At 38.0% G+C, this 21714-nt stretch overlaps 2 protein-coding genes across 3 annotated transcripts; both read left to right on the plus strand.

Moving 5' to 3' along the window:
• Positions 1-1801: 1801 nt before the first annotated feature.
• Positions 1802-12476, plus strand: ntd5 (ntl-dependent gene 5). Its single transcript, XM_051865800.1, has 8 exons — positions 1802-1967; positions 3724-3870; positions 3999-4190; positions 9741-9882; positions 9998-10074; positions 11039-11218; positions 11411-11608; positions 11708-12476. Exons 1-8 carry the CDS (start codon positions 1901-1903, stop codon positions 11788-11790), a joined length of 1086 nt encoding a protein of 361 aa, XP_051721760.1. The 5' UTR covers positions 1802-1900; the 3' UTR covers positions 11791-12476.
• Positions 12477-12886: 410 nt separating this feature from the next.
• LOC127497374 (zinc finger protein 236) lies at positions 12887-20206 on the plus strand. 2 transcript variants are annotated; one of them, XM_051865799.1, is made up of 4 exons: positions 12887-13008; positions 13468-14403; positions 15029-15127; positions 15262-20206. In XM_051865799.1, exon 4 carries the CDS (start codon positions 15270-15272, stop codon positions 17967-17969), a length of 2700 nt encoding a protein of 899 aa, XP_051721759.1. In that variant the 5' UTR covers positions 12887-13008; positions 13468-14403; positions 15029-15127; positions 15262-15269; the 3' UTR covers positions 17970-20206. The 2 variants fall into 2 exon arrangements, with proteins under 2 accessions (XP_051721759.1, XP_051721758.1); XM_051865798.1 differs by lacking the exon at positions 13468-14403.
• Positions 20207-21714: the final 1508 nt, after the last annotated feature.

A 21714-nucleotide genomic window follows, 5' to 3' on the forward strand; every position in this document is an offset into this window, starting at 1 on the left:
AACCCGAGCTGCTAAGTCTTTAGCCATTTTTTAAGAAATGGCTGAAGACATCTTTTTTTTGTCATTAATACTAACACTATTATATATACACTGATCAGGTGGATTATGTCCACCTTCCTAATCTTGTGTTGGTCCCCCTTTTGCTGCCAAAACGGCCCTGACCCGTCGAGGTATGGACTCCACTAGACCCCTGAAGGTGTGCTGTGGTATCTGGCACCAAGATGTTTTCAGCAGATCCTTTAAGTCCTGTAAGTTGTGAGGTGGAGCCTCCATGGATCGGACTTGTTTGTTCAGCACATCCCACAGATGCTCGATTGGATTGAGATCTGGGGGAATTTGGAGGCCAAGTCAACACCTCAAACTTGTTGCTGTGCCTGAACCATTTTTGCTTTGTGGCAGGGCGCATTATCCTGCTGAAAGAGGCCCCAGTCACCGGGGGAATACCGTTTCCATGAAAGGGTGTACATGGTCTGCAACAATGCTTAGGTAGGTGGTACGTGTCAAAGTAACATCCACATGGATGGCGGGACCCAAGGTTTCCCAGCAGAACATTGCCCAAAGCATCACACTATCTCTGCCGGCTTGCCTTCTTCCCATAGTGCATCCTGGTGCCATGCGTTCCCCAGGTAAGCGACACACATGTATCCAGCCAACCACGTGATCTAAAGAAAACGTGATTCATCAGACCAGGCCACCTTCTTTCATTGCTCCGTGGTCCAGTTCTGATGCTCACGTGCCCACTGTTGGTGCTTTCGGCGGTGGACAGGGGCCAGCATGGGCACCCTGACTGGTCTGCAGCTATGCAGCCCCATACGCAATAAACTGCGATGCACTGTGTATTCTGACACCTTTCTATCAGAACCAGCATTAACTTCTTGAGCAATTTGAGCTACAGGAGCTCGTCTGTTGGATCGGACCACACGGGCCAGCCTTTGCTCCCCACGTGCATCAATGAGCCTTGGCCGCCCATGACCCTGTCACCGGTTCACCACTGTTCCTTCCTTGGACCACTTTTGATAGATACTGACCACTGCAGACCGGGAACACCCCACAAGAGCTACAGTTTTGGAGATGCTCTGACCCAGTCGTCTAGCCATCACAATTTGGCCTGTATATAAATTATATATATAAAAATTAAAATATATATATTTTTAAAAAAACGCCTTGCTAGACTATGTGCTAGACTAACTGGGACAGCACTCACAGCACTCACATATTATTGCCTTATTGTTGGTTTGATTGCTTCTATTGTTCTCATTTGTAAGTCGATTTGGATAAAAGCACCTGCTAAATGATTAAATCTAAATAAAGAGGTTTGTTTCATTCACTGAGTGTGACATTCATCAAAAGGGTGAGATGTAGAGATAAATCACTGGACGTAACCTGAATGTGATTGTTCGTTGATTTAGCTGGTCGCTCTGTTTGGGAGCGGTGTCACGTTTATCTGTCAAAGTGTGTATTTACTCTTGTTAAAGGAAGTTGGTTTCTTTCTGTCTTAGGATGCTGATTTTAATTGTGGTCTGTTGAGATGTGTCTGTACCAGGCGGCTCACTCTTACTGTCTAACAGACACTTTGTTACAGTATTCGACTTGGCACTGTGCATGTGTATGTGGAGAAGAGTGTATCTATGAGGCCTGTCATTTGATGTGGGGGTGAGTGTTTGAGCTCATTTGGCATCAATGGAATTGGGTGAAAGGTCTTTTTTCTGCGGAATTCTACCCAGTATTCAAAACACTCAATACGATCCAGATGTGTGTGTTCTTGCATGTACAGCAGCTCACTCCTCCCTCGCCATCACACCATCACAATACCCCCTCCTCCAGACTCTCCCCCATCTTTATATCCCCTCTCCTGTCTCGCTACCTCTTTCATAACCTCTGCAGTAAGTGTCAGGGAAAGATGGAGCGATCTCTGCTTGTGTCTCTTCTGTGTGTGTGGGCCCTCAGCAGCCTGTCTGCAGCATCAGGTGAGCATGTTTGTGTGCGTGGGTGTCTGAAAGAAAATGAAAGGATTATGGATGGCTTTCCATGTAAAACTGTTTTTTTTTAAATGATTTGTTAATGAATATTGAATGAATGACAGCTCATTTGATAGATGTTTGCCTTGTAGGATTAATAGAGAACTGGAGGCTCAGTATTTATGATTTATATTTTGTATTTAAAGAAAGTGTCATCTTTTTTTATTTATTTGAAAATACATTTTGGTCTCTATCACTGCAATTTCTATTCAGCCAAAAATAAAAATTCTGTCATTACTTAACTTTATGTTGCGCCAAACCTGCATGATTTTCTTTCTTCTCTGCAACACAGAATATATTTTGAAAAATGTTTTTGTCCATACAATAGTCAATGGGGTCCAAAACAACTTTGAATTTCAAAAATTCTTTTGTGTTACACATAGAAGATAGAAATATAAAGTTTTGGAATGACATGAGGGTGAGTAAATCATAACAGAATTTTAATTTTTGGGTGAACTGTCCCTTTAAAATCTGTCCGGGTTGTGATTCTGTCATTTTCTACTATCATCCCCTCCCTTTCACATATTGCCTTGAGAATCTGTTTCTTAGAGCTACTTTTCCATGAAATTCAGAACACACACACACACACACACATACACACACACACACACACACACACACACACACACACACACACACACACACACGTTGGGTTTCCATGTTTTCCATGTTGGGGACTGTAATGATTTTTATACTGTACAAACTGTATATTCTCCTAACCCTAAACACAACCCTCAAAGAAAACATTCTGCATTTTTACATTTTCAAAATGACATAATTTTGTATGATTTATAAGCTGTTTTCCTCATGGGGACCAAATAAATAAATAAATAAATAAATGTCTCCACAAGGTCAAAAATTACTGTTATTTCTATCTTTGTGGGAAAATTTGGTTCCCACAACGTAGGGTTTACCAGGACCACACACACACACATGCAGTATATCATCTCCTGTTTCAACTCAAAATCATTGCATAATCAGAAATGCGTAATTGTGTTGAGCTCTTTCATTCTATACTAACATTTTGTTTTATTATGCGCTTGTAACATTTAAATGTTACATCCTGTTTATGGGTGGGCTACATCCATATCACTGTCTGGTTTATGTGGATGTATTGTGTTAAACACCTGGTTCAGCTCAGAGAACAGTGTCTTGGGCAGACTGCCAGACATTTTACAGCCTGCTATTTTATGGCATGGATTAAGTAGTTAGGCAGGCAAACATTGTATTTAAAGTGTGTGTTGTTGCCTGAATGTACACCACCTATAAAAACATTGGAATAAGTATACAATTTTTTTGAAAGATGCCTCTTATGCTCACCAAGGTTGCGTTAATTTGATCAAAAATACAGTAAAAACAGTAATATTGTAAAGTATTACTTAAAAGAAGGATCATGTGACACTGAAGGCTGGAGTAATGCTGCTGAAAATTCAGCTTTGCCATCACAGCAATAAATTACACTTTTAAAATAGGAAACATTATTTTAAACTGTACAAATATTTCACAATATTACAGTTTTACCGCAACTTTGGTAGACTTTGGTAGACTATAGACTTCTTTCAAAAACATAAAAAATTTTACCTATTCTGATCTTTTGACCGGTAGTGTATCTGTGTCAGCCCACCTAACATTGAAACAAATTATGATCTGCATATTGTCTTTTCTCTATACATTTTTAATGTTTCTCTGCATGCTTATCTTAAAGTGGATGCAACAGAACAGTGCCCAGAGAGAATACTGGGTAATGAGAGAAGACAAACATGCCCAAAAAAGTGTCAGCAAGATAAAGACTGTGGCAACAAACGTCAGTGTCTCTGCGACGGGCAGTGTGGACTCAGCTGTGTGGCCCCAGGTCAGAGCTAGAAACACTATAATGCATTTATTAACCTTACAAGCAAATAAACCTAAAACAATGACTAAATCTATAATATATTATAAGGAAATGTTCACAGTTTTCATGTGATTTTTCTTTATTAACAGGTCGCACATGTCCGTGGCCTCTCCCACCTGCAAAAAATTCTGATGTAGTTCTCCTTTCCCCTTTGCCCTCTTTCTCCGCTCTGCTTGAGGTTCGTTGTAAGCCTGGGTACACCATGCATAACGGGCTAGACGCTACAATACGCCGCTGCCAGGGTGACCGGCAGTGGAGTGGAGATGAGCCTGTTTGTACAGGTAGGAAGGTGGAAACATATTGAAAATATTATGTATTGTTTTTTTCCCCCTCAGTTTTTTACTGTTTAGATTATCTATCTATCTATCTATCTATCTATCTATCTATCTTTATAAAACGGTTAGTTCCTGTCCTTGATTCTGATTGGTCAATAGCTGTGTTTTATTCACGATAAAACACGGCTATGACCGCTTCGCCCACACAACACCCTTAGCAATCACTCTTAGCAACGAAAACTGTTTGTTCTCAACTGATATTGTTCATTGAAGCTTACTGTATTATGTAGAAGAGTATAGTGAGAAAGAGATCGATTGAGCGATTTTATTACCTGCATTCAGATTTAGCATTTTCCTTCAGGTCAGTCCTATGTTCATAATAAAAAATCTGTTTAAATGTCCGATGTATTATCTTGTCCTTTTATCAGTTAAGGGGTTTTCCCGTGACAGATAGCGCTAGTCTAAGCATTTGTCAGTTGCGTCTTGTTCTGTGTTCACAACAATTCAGTCTTTTCAATGTAAAAGTCTTCGCTACTGACTGACACACTCATAAAGACAGTCTTTGCCGCCATCTAATGGCGTAATAATGTAACTTCTGTTGCTGTTCACGGTCAGGGACTATTTTTTCAGGCGGAAGGAAGGCTTTTGGTGAAAGTTTACTTCATGAAAGTTGCATTGATACATATTTTTGGCTTTAATATTTGTATTGTGTGGTAACCGTTTTATAAAAGCAATAAGGTACTCGAGGCTAGTGCTGTATCGTGAATAAGTCACGGCTGAAGGGGTTGCAGGCACTCCCCGCTTCGCGTCGTGCCTAACAACGCCCTTCAGCCGTGACTTATTCACGATACAGCACAGCCTCTCGTACCTTATTGCTTATCTATCTATCTATCTATCTATCTATCTATCTATCTATCTATCTATCTATCATCTTTGTAGCACCTTACACTGACCTTACATAGGCTACCAAAGTAAATGCTGGGTTAAAAACAACCCAAGTTGGGTTGAAAATGGACAAACTCAGCGACTGGGTTGTTTTAACCAAGTGGTTGGGTTAAATGTTTGCCCAACATGCTTGGCAGTTTTATTTAACTCAACTATTGTTTAAAAATTACTATATGGCTTAAAACGAACCCAAAATAGTTTGGAAATTAAAAATCAGATACATAATTACTAGAGGCAACAATAATAACCAAAAGGTGAACATTTATTAATAAGTGTTTATTGTTTAATTATTATTCATTAAACATATTAATAAATGTTCTTTTATTAAACGTATTAATAAATGTTAAATTCCAACATACTTTGGGTTTGTTTTAAGCAAGCAATACAGTAATTTGTAAATAATATTTGAGTTAAATAAAACTACCCAGCAGGTTGGGCAAACATTTAACCCAACCACTGGGTTAAAACAACCCAAATGCTGAGTTTGTCCATTTTCAACCCAACTTGGGTTGTTTTTAACCCAGCATTTTTTTAGAGTGCAGGTTTAGCAAAGAACCCTCCTCTTATCAAAAGTCATTTTCCATTATAAAGGGTTATGAACTTGCTATAGAAAAAAGTGAAGCCCTCTTGGGTTCTTTGAAGCACTAAAACATAAATTGTTTTCTAAAGAACCATAAAACTTTAAAAGTTTCTAATATGGCCATATTTTCAAGCATAGATCTGCAGAAAGTATTGCAGGTGGTCCAATGACAGATACAAATTGGAAACTAATAGGAAACTAATTAAGAATTTCAGAAGGCTTTTTTTGGTATACGAGTGAACATTATAAAGTATAACCATGCAAATCTAGCTTTTCTATATGGGAGGTCTTTGGATTGACTCAGAGTCTAGATGGTGGTCCCTGGCTCTGTAACATTTGAAAACCCCTGCATTTTGCATGCTAATATTGCATAACTATTTGTAAAGCTGGCAAAATTGGAATATGAGATGAAGACATCAGTCCAAATTGGTCAGGTTGCCCTCATCTTGTTTGTAAACCATCAAGTTATTGTCAATATTACGCAATTCAGGGAAAATTACTTCATAGCAGCAATATTATGGTGATGATATTGAGCGCAGCCAGCTATGAATATGAAAAAAAGAAAATTAGAAATATGTGTCAGTTTCTGCATAATAATGCATTTTTGGTTGCATGAGTAGCTTATGGAACAAAAGCTTAGAGCCTGTGAACCTGGGTCAGCGCTTATTTCTGGGCGATGGGGTTTGAGTCTAAAGACTACAGCTCTGCGGAGAGGAGGCGTAAATCGGCAGAGCTTCAGGCTGCAGCATTCCCAGTATCACCCCCTCTGTAACACATGCACACATTCACACACTCATTTCCTGGAGTAACATGAGAGGTATTTCTAGGAATGAGCTGTCAAAAGAGCCGAGGTGTGGGCGTTTGGGGTCTGTGAAAACTGTCCTGCAGTACTGTATTATCTGCAGATCAGTGACATGGAATATTTAACAAGCAGAGACAGGCATGTAGATACGCCTGATTCACACACAAAGTTCAAGTGCATTCAAAGCTGAATTGATGCACAATGGAAATTTGGTGTGTGTGCATGTTGACTGTATGATTTCCTCCCCCTTCATTAATCAGTCATCCTCACAAAAGAGGGAGAGATCTGATACATACTGTAACTGCATGAGTCAACTGCTCAAGAGGGAATGTGAGAACAGCTTGTTCTAGATGGATTTTTCTCATAAAACACAAAATGAAGATGCACATTCTGTCCATCAATCATCTGGGTACCCGCTCAGCCACACGGTGACCTGTGAATCCATTTGTCAACCCTATACCCATCTGTTCATTCACCCAGTCATGTATTTGTATGTTACCTCATCTAATGCAGTAGATAAAAGCTCCAGGCTAATATCCACAGGGTCATCCATTTGGATTCCTTTCCCGACCATGTATCAAAAGTAAGGAAAGCTGAATAAAAGAGGGCTTTTGACTGTAATATCTCTTACCTTTACGCCATCTAAACTCTTGCTTCTTACCACCCCTAAAGCATGCATGTGACCCATTTCAGTTATGTAAACTCATTTTTGTCTGTTTATTCAGAGATACATAAATATGCAGTGCTTGAATAAGTATTTTGTATGTTTTTAATTTCTCTATTAATGCTTTTGCATTTCAAAACATTTGCATTCCCCCAAGAAACCTGCGTTTGCTTGCAAAACTTTTGTGTTCTTTCTCTAAGATATTACATTTCCTTAAAAAACTTTGCATTCGCTATATTTCACAGACTTAAAATATAGTTTTTCCTGCAATATCATATTATTTCCATCACCAGTTTTTTTTTTGAACGCAAAACCTTTGCCAGAGAATGCAAAAAAATTTAAGTAAACGCAAATTTTAGGGTTGCATAAAAGTTGCAAAAGCATTGAAATATATTTTGGCAGTGGCTATTTGCACTAACTGCAAATGACAATTAGATGCTATTTACACTAAGTGAAAATAGCATATTTTCTTAGCAATAGATGTTATTTACACTAAGTGAAAATAGCAATATATTCTATTTACACAGTGACAATAGCAGTATTTTCTTAGCGATATGCTATTTACATTAGGTGAAAAAAGCGATACATTCTATTTACACCATGTAAAAGTATCAGTTCTTTGCAATAAGAGTAAATAGTAATTAGATACAATCTATACTTTATATTGACCGATACTATTTGCACCTCAGTATTTTTGTACATTAACAGGATGCAATATCATAGAGTGTAAATTATTATATTTATTAAAATTATTAAATGGATGCTGCCTTATTAGGAGAATAAAAACCCTCCTTACACCTTCCCCTAACCCTACCCAATAAATACTTTTAATATTATTAAACACTCGTTCGCAGTTTATTTCTACTTTTAGAACATTATTTTCATTTTTATTAAAAATAAATGCGAGCTCGGCAAAAGGCAGATTCGAACCCGCGTTGATCGCGTTAAAAGCCAGGTCTGCGAGCCTTACGCTGCATTCTGCGTTAACGCTTCTCATTTACTTTGAATGGGTGATGCCATGTGTTGCCGGACTGAATTTTGGGTTCCGTCGCGTTGCTTCACTCGTATTGCTTGTGGCAAAAGTTGAAGATTTCTCAGCTTTTCAAGCGCCAACACAAGCGTCAGCCAATCAGATCGCCTTATGCAAATACCCTAAAGCAGTCGCTAGCCAATTGCGTTCATGCAACACCGGAAAGTAATGCGATTGGCTGTTGTCACTATGACGGTCGCGTCAGCATCAAGCTTCAGACATGCCCTCTGTCAAGCGTTGACGCCGACGCCCCATGTGAATGCAGCGTCACTCGCTATTGAAGACGTTGAATTCCGCGCGTCTTTTTTAAAACTTGAGTGGCCCAACCAGACATTGGTGGGCCGACCTAGTGTAAATAGCGTTTGCCAACAAGGGATGCTATTTGCACTTAGTGTAAATAGACACTCCGATATATTTTTTCCTCCCATCTCATATTTTTTTCCATCACCGTGTAGCCCTTAGGGGCTCTGTAATTTTTATATATCAAAAAAATGAAAACCTTATTTAGGTGACGACACTGATGACGATGTAAATCGAAAAGTTTTGTCTTCGCATTTGGCCTCATAATAACGTTTTTTATGACTACTATTATGTGTGTGAGTTCCTCTCCTTGTTGAACTTTGATATGCTTTTTTGAGCGTACACACCAAAGTAATTTTTTATCTACTAACTACTTCAGTATTTGGCGCAGACGTTCTTTTTGGTTGTTTTTAATTATTATTTCTTAGGAAACAAAAACTGCTTCACTGATCGAAGTCACACAATCAAAGTCGTGGTGCAACTAGAAACAAATGCCGTGACGCCAAACCCCCTCGTTGAAGAAGAACGCCGTCATGTTTACAAAAGTTTTTAAAAGTATGTAACGTTCGCGGCTCCATTGTTGCTGTACACTTGCACGTTTTTGAATGAATTATTTATTAGATGCACGCCGGTCTGTTATTGGTGGTACATCGACTTTCATTTTCACACCCCTAAACCTGACACGGAACAAAGTGAACTGTGAATGGTTGCGTTACATGTCAGTCAAACGTCTTCTAGGGCGGTCCTTGGCCAATTAAAGCTGCTAAAGAGTCCAGACCTTCTGCCGTCAGTCTGAAGGTCTGGCTACGCGAGACTATGGTGTAACTAACATGCAGAAAAACAAGCATACATATCGTAGAGAGCACCCCTGCATCCTCATGACTGCGTGTCAAGGTCAATTAGTCTCAATACCAGATAATTTGACCTTTTAATGACAAACAAGGTCAGTTCAGATTGTAAAATGTCAATGGACTCCCCAAAAATTCATGATTTTTGATTTAAAAATGGAAAATATGTTAACTACCTTTTACTTGGTTTTTATAGCCTACATTTTTAGTCATTAAATTGAAACTTTCCTGAAAATGATATAAAGGGTTTTCAAAACAATTAGAAACATAAAGACAAAGAGTACATTTCAAAGGACTTTGCACATGTGTTTGTCCGCCAAATCAGCCTAGCATTTAAATGCGTACTGAAGTCAAGAGATAAATAAGCTATTTTGATTTTTCCACCAGCCTCCCCAGGTGGAGGTCTTGCAGCAGACCCGGTTCTGGTGCCTGAGGTGTCCTGTACTTTGCCTGATGATGATGATGATCTGCTCTCTGTACAGGGCAGTGCTGCCGTGGGATCCACTATCCAGTACCAATGTGCATCAGGGTGAGAGTGAAGAGAAAAAAATAAAACTGGAAAGAGAAATCTGTGACTGATATACAACAGAATGTCTTGTTTTATAATTATGCAATCTACACACCTCGTCCTCTTCCCCATACAGATCTGTGCTGATTGGAAATAGTGAGAATATCTGTCTTGAGGACCAGACGTGGCAATACCCTCACCCCATCTGTCGCCGTAAGTGTGTCTGCCTGTCTACACGTACTCCTCCACATGGAAATGACTGAGACAGAGATCTTGCTAAAAGGAAATAGCAGGTGTATTAGAATGTATGCTTGAGTGGAAGATGTTGATCCAAACTGCTAAATGGATATTGTACTCATGCACACCATGGTACAAAGTAATGATAGAGAGATGAGAGGGACAGCGGGAGAGAGAAGAGCAATAAAGACTGTGTGGGTTTGTGAGTAGGCGGATAGGACACTATGTGTAAATGAATTTCTTAGTGTGTAGAGCTAGTGGAGCTGATGTGGGTTTCACTATAATATACTGGTGCAAGGATGCCCCCTGTTGGATCAATATCAATTTTTGCAGCTCTGCTTGTTTTAAAGGCATATTCCATTATGAAGTTAGGCTTAATCGATTCGATAGCACGTTGTTTAACATAATGTTGATTACCATAAATTAATTTCGTCTGGTCCTTTCTTTAAAAAAATGCAAAGAATGTGCGTTACAAGTGCAACATGTACCTGGATCAACATCTTCGTTGATCCTGGAGCAACATTTCAATCAACCAATCAAATTTTAAGGGACAAGTTTACAGTTTATATCAAGTTTAGGCTTACAACCAGGGCTAGGTTTAGGGGTAGGGATAGGACTAAAATTTCAGATAGAAATGTTGTTCCAGGATCAACAAAATATATTGAGTCTTATTTCACAGTGACCACAAAAACTTTACACCTCAAATAATACACACATTATTACACACAAAGTTATAATACATACAATTTGAAGCATTACATTTCTGCACGTTAACGTAAACAAATAGCTTAAACATTAAAATAATTTGCTTGTGGCATATAATCAACATTGTGCCACAGTGATACCGACTGAGCACAGAATTATCACCTTTAAGGTGAAAACTGTAATTCTGCAGTGCACTTGTATGTGTATATAAGTGTGTGAATGTGTCTGTTATCAGGTGTGGTTTGTCCTCCTCCTAAGGAGGTTGATCGTGGACACCTGGTGGCTGTCCAGAGAACTGAATATGAAGTCGGTGACACAATTTATTACCTTTGCAAGAAAACCTTCTTGCTGGATGGACCAAATCAAGTGACTTGTCTACCTAATGGGACATGGAGCGCAGAGCCTGCTTGCCGGGGTAAGAGAAGCTGGCAACAACACAATACATTCAGTCAATCATGGCTGTGTTGAACTTTTGCATTGAAAATTTTTATTTTCTTGGATGTAAGGTTTGGAATGTTTCTGTTTCCAGCCGTGAATCATAAACCTCCTTTCCTTTTTGTCATGACAAATATATCCCATCATTCTCTTCCCTTGTCCTTCCGATCAGCCCGCTGTCCAGTTCCAGCTCAACGCAGCAGGGTGATTGTGGGAGGAATAAAGCGCTGGCCATATGATCTGACGGATGGTGTGGTTGCTCATGGAGAGAATGTGACATTTTTCTGTAAACATCCAGAAAAACTGTGCAGCTTCACAGCAACGGAGGTCTGCGTAGATGGACAGCTCAAGGCACCTAGTTGCTTCCTTGGTACACAATTACAACCACATTTATACACATTATAAAATAACTGTACTTTACACTTAAAAATAACCCTGCATCACCTTCATCTCGCTCTTTTCTCTTTAGACCCTACCTGGCTGCAGTTCAAACTGTTCCCTCATCGACTGGTTTCTGAAATTGATGCATGTGATCCTGCTGACCTTCAGTGAACTCATCAAATTATGACAACACATTTTGCATGTTGGCACGCACAGTTCTCTCCTCACTCTGACAACTATTTGGAGTCTGAATCAACATAGGCCTAAATTAATTTTCCACTACATTTTTTTTTTTGGACTGGATCTCACAGTTATACCTCATTTAACTCTTTTCTCTTCTATTTGGTATGTTGAATTGACAAAGTTACCTTAAACAGAGTTTGTGTCATATCTGATATGCAGACACCCTCATACTTGCTTGAGGTCGCGGTTGCCATAAGCTGCTCTCTTGTATTTTGTTGTCATATAAATTGTAAAACTGCTTTTTGAGTTATAGCATTGATGTTTATCTTGTAATAGTATTTTATTTCTTTGGGGAAAAAAAGTGTTTCTGATGCATTTGTCAATACCAAAACCAAGAAAACGTAGGTCAAAGGTGAACTCTGAAATCATTAACTGATCTTTGACCGGACTGCTTATTGGATTATAAGGAAAGAGTTAACATGGGAATATTATAGCATAAAAGCTTTGCTGATATACAGCCATGCTGAATTGTTGCTTTCATAAGGATTCAGTTTTGCATTGTGCGAACTTCATACTAAATAATCTTTGAATGTAGTTTTTTCATCTCTCTTGGCATGATTCTACAATAAAGAAACTGGAAAATGTTTGTTGAAAAATAAAAAGTACTGAATTTATTTTTCTTAGTAAGTCTGTATGAATGATTTGTATAGCCTAGTGTACAAAGAAATGTCTATCTCAAAACATACATTTGTATTATTTCAAATTAGCATAAATTAAAATTCAGCACAAAAATGTAGCCTACTAGATGATGTACTATTACTACTCACAATTTAGTGTACTCTATTTAAATGTGCTTAATTGCCATGAAATACAAAATATATTTATACAAAATTTAATTTCCTTTTAATTTTGAGGTGAAATATTACCTGTACAATTCTAGACAGTTAAAGTGAGATTCACCCCTTAGGTTTCCGTTTTATTCATTCATTTTATAAACAGCCTACTGACTCTACAACTAAAGTTATGTTCTAAAATTTCAGACCTAAACGTGTCCAGGTCGGACGTAGAAAACTGCAACACCACGACATCCCCCCCCTCCCCGTTCGCTCGCGCTCAACCTCTCCGCCCAGTCATTCATTCATATTTGGTCTTCCGGAAGTATCTCAGGGTCGGGCCAGTCAGTGCCTGCGCGAGCTGACTCGTGGGGTGAGAACAGTTTCATATTCAATATTTCAGTTATAAAGAAGGAATGTGTGCGAATGGCTGTAAGCTTTTGGCAAGAAATGTATGTTCTTGTGAGTAGCATATAAAGAGTGTTTGTTGTCTTAGAAAGTTTGAAATAAGGTTTCCAAAGCAGCAGTGTGTGAGCGCTGTCACCGGCTCGAACCCTCGGTACGCATAAAATGGCTGGTCGCAGGTTCGAGCGCAGTCAGTGTTTTGACCAAAAAATGTGAATAATGCAAGTGTATCTGAAATACCCACGCTATGGAAGGGTATATCCCTTAGACAGATACTTTTGGTCATATAATGGCACGGGTTCGACTCGCTGTCTGAACCCCACAGACATCAAACGCGGTGTTTGGCTTTATATTTTTCTTCTTTAAACGAACCTCCGACGCGTAATGGCGTCGAATGTCCCCGTGTTGATCTCTAACTCTCCCACAGTGCTGCATGGCTGACTGTACGGACAAAGGCGTTGGTGTCAAACCCTGAGCCATGCGCGCTGACAGATGAACGTACTTAATTTGTGATGAAAACCACGGGAAGGAGGACTGGACCTGCTACCATGACAGCGCGACGTTCAAGCTCATTGCGTTGCATTCTTACAAACTGCATGGCATTTAAGCACTTTTGCAAATATTACACATATTGGTATTGAATTATGTTACGATTATATAGGTCAGAACTGTAAAAATCTTCCTTAGTACTAAGTAGTGTTGGCATCCTGTCAAATTGTTCATTTCCAAAGAATTTGTCTGTTTTTAGTGTGTTTGTGATATTGGTAGCCTAAAGGTGCGAACTTCCTAAGTGTGTATTTATGCAACACAATCTAAAACCTTTAATAACAAATTGCAATCATATTGTGTCATTCATATTAAAAATAAAGTACTGGTGGGTTTCTTGGTTTAATTATATTGTGTCTAAATAGTATGCCATAATAAAATATAATAATGCTGTTTATAAAAAATTTATAAAAACAATAAAAGTGCTTTATTGTTTTAATTTACTGTCAGAAGTGTTATAATAAAGGCTGTTAGTGTATTGTTAACATATTAGAGGTTGATACAAATGAAAACAACTGCTAAAATATGATCCACCAACTGTTTCCTCTGAAATGCGATTTAAGCTTTCAAAATATATTAAGGCTGGATTTGTTGATCTATTAGACCATAATGACACAACTTGATAATGAAAGTATCTGAATTAGTAAATTCAGAATGAAATAGTAATTGTTAAATTCCATTATAATAGAAAAAGACTTTTAAGCTTATAAAATAACATGTCAAGAAGGTTGTGTTCTTATTGTTTTTTGTTTTTTTTTCTATGTAATGAGTTGCTCAGGGATGTCAACATCTGATCCTACTCATCCTACTGCTGAATGTATGTTTTAGTAGGCATCCGTATTAAATGAAAATAACCTGAAATTTAATCATGTTAGCAATGCTGAAAATTGGTTTATTATTTTTTTATATTACTATTACATTATTAGCACTGATCCCTAGATGAAATATAATTACAGATTCCTATCAAGGTGTCCTATATCGCCTCCTCTGTTTGCCCTGTTTAACTGCAACTACAACTGTCTGTTCTTTTTAACTGAATATGTTATGATTTTGTTATGCATGTGAAGTATAAGTGCTTCATAAATGCTTGCAAACCAACCCCTTATAGATCAGCAATTTTCTTTCCAAGCCAAATCAAAACTTGATCAGCATCCCTTTTTATGTTCTGTATGATGCTGTATTTTTATATTTAAATACACACCTATAACAATGCAACTGAAATAATGTGGCAAACATCATTAAACATTTATTAAATATAGTATTAAATAATGTTTTAATTTATTATATGAGTATACTAAGTGACTAGGTAACTAACTTTGTTTTCTGAAGGATTGTTACCTTAAACAGTTCATTTGAGATCTGTCTTCTGTTGTTTCTATTATAAAATGAAGAATCGTGTTTTTTTTTTTTTTCATGTTTTTTTTTCTTTTTCTTTTTTTCAGATTGATGCCTTAGAGGAGTAGAAGGTTCTGACTGATGGCAGTGCCAGTGACATGGGTGAAAATCAGCAGTTACGTCAGATGGGCAAACAAATGGAAAAGGTGCCATTACTTGGATTATGCAAGATTCTGTGGCCCTGTCGGGCAATATTTCACTGTTCTCTCAGGTTATAATGAACTGACTTCCTCCACAAGTACTGAATAATATGATTTCTTCTCTACTGCTAAATGTACAGAGGTTGCTATGCGCAAACAACAAGCACTGGACAGGATAGGTGAGACCATTCCACATATTAAGTGGATTGACCTTTCTGCAACCAAAGATTGCCAAATGTCTGTGGGTCAAGAGGGCGAGTTATCAGACGAGGGGCTCTCATTGAGTGCTGAATCTAAGAACAAAGATGCGTTTCTTGTTCCACCACAAGACCAGACAGAAGTTGTAAAGGATTACAGCAAGCAGAACTCTGTGAGCAGTGAGCAGAACTCACCAAAATATGAATCAAATTCAAACCAGACGAGTCCTCTTGAAAACCAGACTGTTAAAAATAAAATTCTTACTTTTGATGAGAATACAAGGAGTCTACCAACAAACATGCAGCTGATACCCAAGATGGAGTCTGATAATGCTAGGACCGAAGTTTGCGAAGTACCAACCAAAGCTACAAACATTGCTAAGATCTCAACCAATGATTTACTAGAGATTAAGGTTCAACGACAATCTATTTTAAATAAAGGTTTCTATAATGATAAACCACCATCACCTGCCGGAAACAACCGCAAAAGCAAGGAGTTGTGTACCCATAATAAGACACAGGTTGTTGATGTGGCACATGCAAGAGAGAGTAAACTTGGGATGGACATAAATGCAAACAAAGAAAGATTAGAATATAGTAAAGACTGCACTGAAGATTATAAAACACAAATTCTATGTAATGTAAGAGAGGAGAGACTTGATTTCAGAAGGACCATGGCAATGAGTGCAGGAGATTTTTTGGGACAAAATGAAGGGGACGAGGTATTAGATTTAAGCCTCCCAAAAAAGAAAGATCGAAGTAAGGAGAGGCAGAGTGAATGGGTTGTTGATCCTGAATATGAAGGTTCACTTCATATGGAAGTTGATGAAATTGAGGATGAGCCTCAACATGTAGAAGTGGAGCAGGAGGACGATAATGAAATGTGCTGGATTCCATTAGTAAGTGAAGGTAATACATATCTCCCACAGTATTGGGATGGACATTTGTCCTCCCCTTCGATTGAAGCCATGCCAAATCCTTCATACCCCACCATCATAACTCCAGATCCGATGGATACTCTACTAATAGATGACCAGGGCATTCCTTACACACTCACCCCAGATGGACAGAAAGTCCCACAAATTGACAATATACAACATGCTGAGGGGCTTTCTGAAGAAACAGCTCTAAGCCCAAGGCAAGTTGAAGATAAGACCTCTTCCTTTGCTGATATACAGGAAATTGCAGACTCAAGACTGCAGACACAACCCAATTCACTGTGCACAAATATGTGTCTAGGTCATGTCTCAGTGGAAACCTCACAAGTTGCCCCGAACCTTGAGCCAAAATCTTCTTACAGTTCCGTAGCTCTTGCTAAAAGCTCCATCATGCCTGCTGTGTCTGACTTGGCATCAGTTCCCATTCAGATTGTGGCAAATACTACAGGGTCAAACACTCCCATTCTTCTTCTTCCTCCATCTCAGCTTCAGTCGCTTTCCTCATCAGCCTCTAAGGCTAACCCAGGGCTAATTACCCTTTCTTTACCGATTCCTCTTAGTCAGAACACTCAGTCCTCCCCCATGTTTTTAGTTTTGTCATCTCCTCAGGTGTCCTCAACTCAGAGTTCGTCCTCGCCTGGGCAATTATCTCAAATTTCCTCCTCTTCCACTGCTGCACTTCCCTTAGCTACTTGTCCACTTGATTTGGGATCTACATTAAGTTCACGTCCGTCACTTCTCAGCCTCAGCACGGTTTCCTCCGCCACCACTACAGACATCTCAGGATTGAATAACCCCTCTAATCTTCCTGCTAGCCCTACCTCATCAACTGCTTCCTCTAGCACTTCCACAGTGACCTCTACAAGTCCAACCAAGCAATTCAGCACTGATGCCTTCTCTGACACACCAGTGCCCACTTCCTTTCGGGAGGCTCTTCTCAGATTGGCTGTGTCTGTGGAGAAGAAACAAGAAAACCAGCCTGAGATGCATTCGGTCACTACTCCTTCCTCGGGTTCTGAAGCAACTAAGTCAGATTCCTCTGCCACAGTACATGACAGTAAAAACCATGAGACAGAGGTAAACTGTGACGGTGAGACTGAGTCTACCTCGGTAGACCAAACAGACTCATTAGATACCATCTCTTCCACATCACCCCTTCGTCCCATATCACCTGTAATTCCCATCAATCACCCAAAGAACCAAGACCCGCAATCATTAGGCCCACGTCGCATTCTTTACTGTCAGTACTGTCCGCGGGTCTTCTACTATCTTTCTGACCTTGAGCGCCATTCCATCACACACTCCCAAAGCAAACCCCACGTATGTCATCTTTGTGGCAAGGCGTTCAAAAGATCAAGCCATCTTGAGCGACACAAACACATTCATACAGGTCAAAGAAACTTTGTGTGCCAGCTTTGCCCGAGGCGTTTCCGTGAATCAGGGGAGCTATTGAGACATCAGAGAGTACACACCGGTGAGAAACCTTTTCAGTGCTTAATATGCCACATGCGTTTTGCAGAGCGCAACACACTGCGACGTCACACAAAGCGCAAGCACCAAGGCCAGCATTTGGAGGCGATGGACATGAAGGTCAAGCCAGAAAGTGGAGGGATTTCCCTCGCTGGTATACAAGGAGAGTCCGAAGAGAATGCAGAGTGGTACAGTTCAACAGTTCCTGAAATGGAGTCCGACAGTGACACAGGGGGAGAATGAACTTCATGAGGGCATGAACAAATAGATTTTCTTTCTTCTTTTTTTTTTAAGTTTCAAGATAAGCTTAGTTGTAAATACGTTTATTTATTCTGTATTGATATAAAAATTCTTTACTTCTCACTAGTCTCATATAATTGTCTATATTTCATTCCATTAACTCTTGAGACCTTTACTGGTGATGACTGAACCCTGCAATATTCACTTCAAATTCATTCTAATAAGCTTTAGTTATTAAGATAGACCTCTTCATAAAAAAACAACAACATTTGTTTTGATTCTTCATCTTGAATAACTTTGAATTACCATTTTTTGCTACTTATTTATTGTTCTCATTTCAGTTGTTCACATGTACAGCTTTCAAGGGTGTGATGTAGTTATTGTAAAAGACTATAGAGACTTATTATCAATATTTATAATTTTATATTATGATATATTGAAGTAATGATACAGTGACTAGGAATTGCCTCATCAGTGCATCAGTACATCTCTAAATCATGACGAGGCCCGCAGATTTTGTGGCCACAAAACTCAGCAGATTTCCATAGAATTGGAACATACGTCATTCTCAAAGTTCTAAACATCTTCCAGTCCTTTCACGTTCATTTATTATGTATGGCTAATTTGATCATGATTTGGTGCTTCGTTTTTCTTGTCTTGTCTTTCAAATATGTTCAATACAAGCGCATTGCGACTGATTTGTTATACTCCACCTGACCTGCAGAGGACAGTATGGTGTTGTGTTTTCGTTATCCTCTTTCAGACTCGAGTTCTCATGCTGGGATCTTCTGACCTGGCTACTGTTGTCACGTACACCTTTGTCTTTTGTTGTTTTTATTGGCATTTTCTGTCATCTACTTTGACTAGTTCTTAAAGCAACAGGTTGGGCTACGAGAGTTGCTACCAAGTAGACTAATGACTGCAGTCAATTCCATGCACATGGCAGAGGTCGTTCACAGACACGCTCATGTGTAGGTGGATAAAAAATTTGTGCTTCATGAGTGGACCCCATTGATGAAACAGTGTACAAATTTACTATGGAAAAGTGCAGCATGCTCCTGGTAACAGAGTGTAGTACTCCTTTAAAACATTTGATCATGGTTTCTGTAAAATCCATTTTATATCTACATCTGTTCTACAGAATTCTACAAATTTCCCCCAAAATGTAAAAAAAAAAATGCTTCTCATTACTCAAATTTTATATTTCATAACATTTTCAGATATTATGCATTATAAAACATTTTGCTTTGTGTTCATTTCGGTTTCTCTCGCTTGGCAATTTTTCCAGAAGGGAGAATTTATGGTCAATTTATGGTCTTTTCCTTCTTCAGGGGCCTGTTTCATTTTGTTAGCCTGAAATTATGCTTTTCATCTGGACAAAATTTTTACTTCCTCTCTTGGTAGGTTGTCAGACAGCTGTTACAAATTGTTGCAGAAAGTTTTTATTAGAAGTTCATAGGACATATGTTCTTTCTGATATGATATAATTTAATTTATTTAAGGGAAGTTTTCAACTTTGAGTTGAAGTTTTCAACTTTGAACTTTGGTCTAACTTATTAGTTTAAAAAAAAAAAAAAAAATCAGTTCTCTGTTTGATAAGTTATGTAGCTTGAAAAAAGGTTTAACCCCCTCCTGATTAATTTATGTTTACGTAATTTGCCATGTAAATAACCAAGCATCATGCACGGACTGGACACCTTGGGCCAATCTAAAATTCTGTTGGTTAAATTTCAGATTTGATTAAGAATCTGAATATTTACACACACTAATTAAAGTGTGTCAAGCCCTTTTCTTTTCCGGTGGTTCCCATGCTTAATTAACTTTGCTTTAGGCTCATGGCAGCACATATTCTGCATGCTGTGGAAACGTCCAGCTGCTGAACAATATCACTTAACTTGATTTGTAGAGTTGTTTACATATTACTGTGTTCATATATATTCAGATTGGTTTAGTGTTTTTATTGAGCACATTTCACAGTAGATTTACCATGCATTTCATAAATGTTTAGTTCCTTCTTACAATTTAAAGATGAATGCTCAGTGTGTTTAACTAACTAAGAACAATCATGCACCAATGAGAACTATTTATTTATGGTGAAAATGTATATATTTAAAATGGTGTGTTATGTCACAGAACACTTATATATTTAATACACGATTTAAAAATAAGACTGATGCAGATATTTAAACAGCCTTCTGTAACCTGTCACAGGATTTTGAATAAAATGAATCAAATCGAAATGCTTCTAAGAAATACATCTTTTTCAGACAAAATGATTTTTCTTTTCTTTTTTTTTTTTTCTTTCTTTTTTTTTTTTTTACATTAAGACTTATGAAAATGGCCAATTCTACAGAATTGGTTCAAAGTCAGAGTTGGAAACATCTTGAAAAAAATGTCTTTTCCTACAAATTTTGTATGTATACAAATTGTATAATATCCAAGGTACACATTTCTGGTAATTGTGCAGTTAATTCTCATATTGTATTTTTAGAAATTTTTGGAATATTTTTCCTCCCAAAGTCACTACCGAAACACAATAATAAATAATTTAATAAGAAGGGTTACATTGACCTATTAAGATTTTACTTACATTTACCTTGTAAATATTTTTTTGCTATTTTTAAAAAAATAAGTTTTCACAGGTAAATCAATAAGAATTAAAATTTTAACAATATTTCATGTGTAAATTATGAGATTTGCTAAGGATTCATTAGTTTGAATGTACATTGAACTAAACACTATAATAACATCTTATTTGATAATTCAATATACTTTATTTTTGACAAAACATCACATGTTTCGGTCGTGACTGCACATTTTCGGTAGTGACAGTCATGTGTTGGTAGCCACCACATCACATTACAGAATTTTAACTCATACTAAAACACCACTAAAACATATTAAAATACTAATGATTTGCATAACTGTACTAAAGTTTTGTTTATTTCCCCCAAATAAATGATTATGTGTTCCTTTTTTTTTTTTAGATACTTTTAGTATACTTTTAGATACTTCTGAGCCTAGCTCAAAGATGCTAATCAGCACATGATTAGCTAGCACAGTTCTGAACAGTTGTACACACATAAAAACTAATTAGTATGGAATAACACCCAAAAAAGTTTGCTTAATTGCAGAAAAAAAAAGGTGTTTGGTAGCGAAGTTCCTTAAAGTTACACACAGATTTTCAGACTTTTGAACACATTTAACTCAAAATTATGGTACCCCCTTTAGTTATTGTTGCTTGTCCGACAAGCCATGCCGCTCTCTCGCCACACATCATGTTCTCACGCAGTGAAAAATACATCGCGGAACAAAGAGGACACTGACAACGCAGACAAAACAGAGCAGGTTAATTTTAATATGAAACAAAGTCTCAAATATCAAATTTTGTAATTTTTAAAGAAATTTAAACAATAAATACCGTTTTGTGGCTCTTTAATGTGTCGTGACAGATCGCTGTGTAGCGCCTCAGATCAAGCGGCTCGTGAACCGATCATCTCTTCCTACTAGTTCATTTATAGCATCAAATAAACATAAACAAAAGAAGGAATGTTGTTTCAACCGCGGAAAGACGTCAGTACACACCATTTTTCAAGTTCAAGTCCACCTACGTTAATCTGCCAACTCCCCTGCCTGCTTTGTTGGACAAAATGGCGGATTTGGCGTTATGATTGGTTAGATCGCCTGTCAATCAAAGTCCTGGCGAAGGGTCAATTTACTTTTTTTTTTTTTTAAACTAGGTTTCATG

This window comes from Ctenopharyngodon idella, chromosome 16 (genome assembly GCF_019924925.1).
Source record: "Ctenopharyngodon idella isolate HZGC_01 chromosome 16, HZGC01, whole genome shotgun sequence".
Lineage (NCBI taxonomy): Eukaryota > Metazoa > Chordata > Actinopteri > Cypriniformes > Xenocyprididae > Ctenopharyngodon > Ctenopharyngodon idella.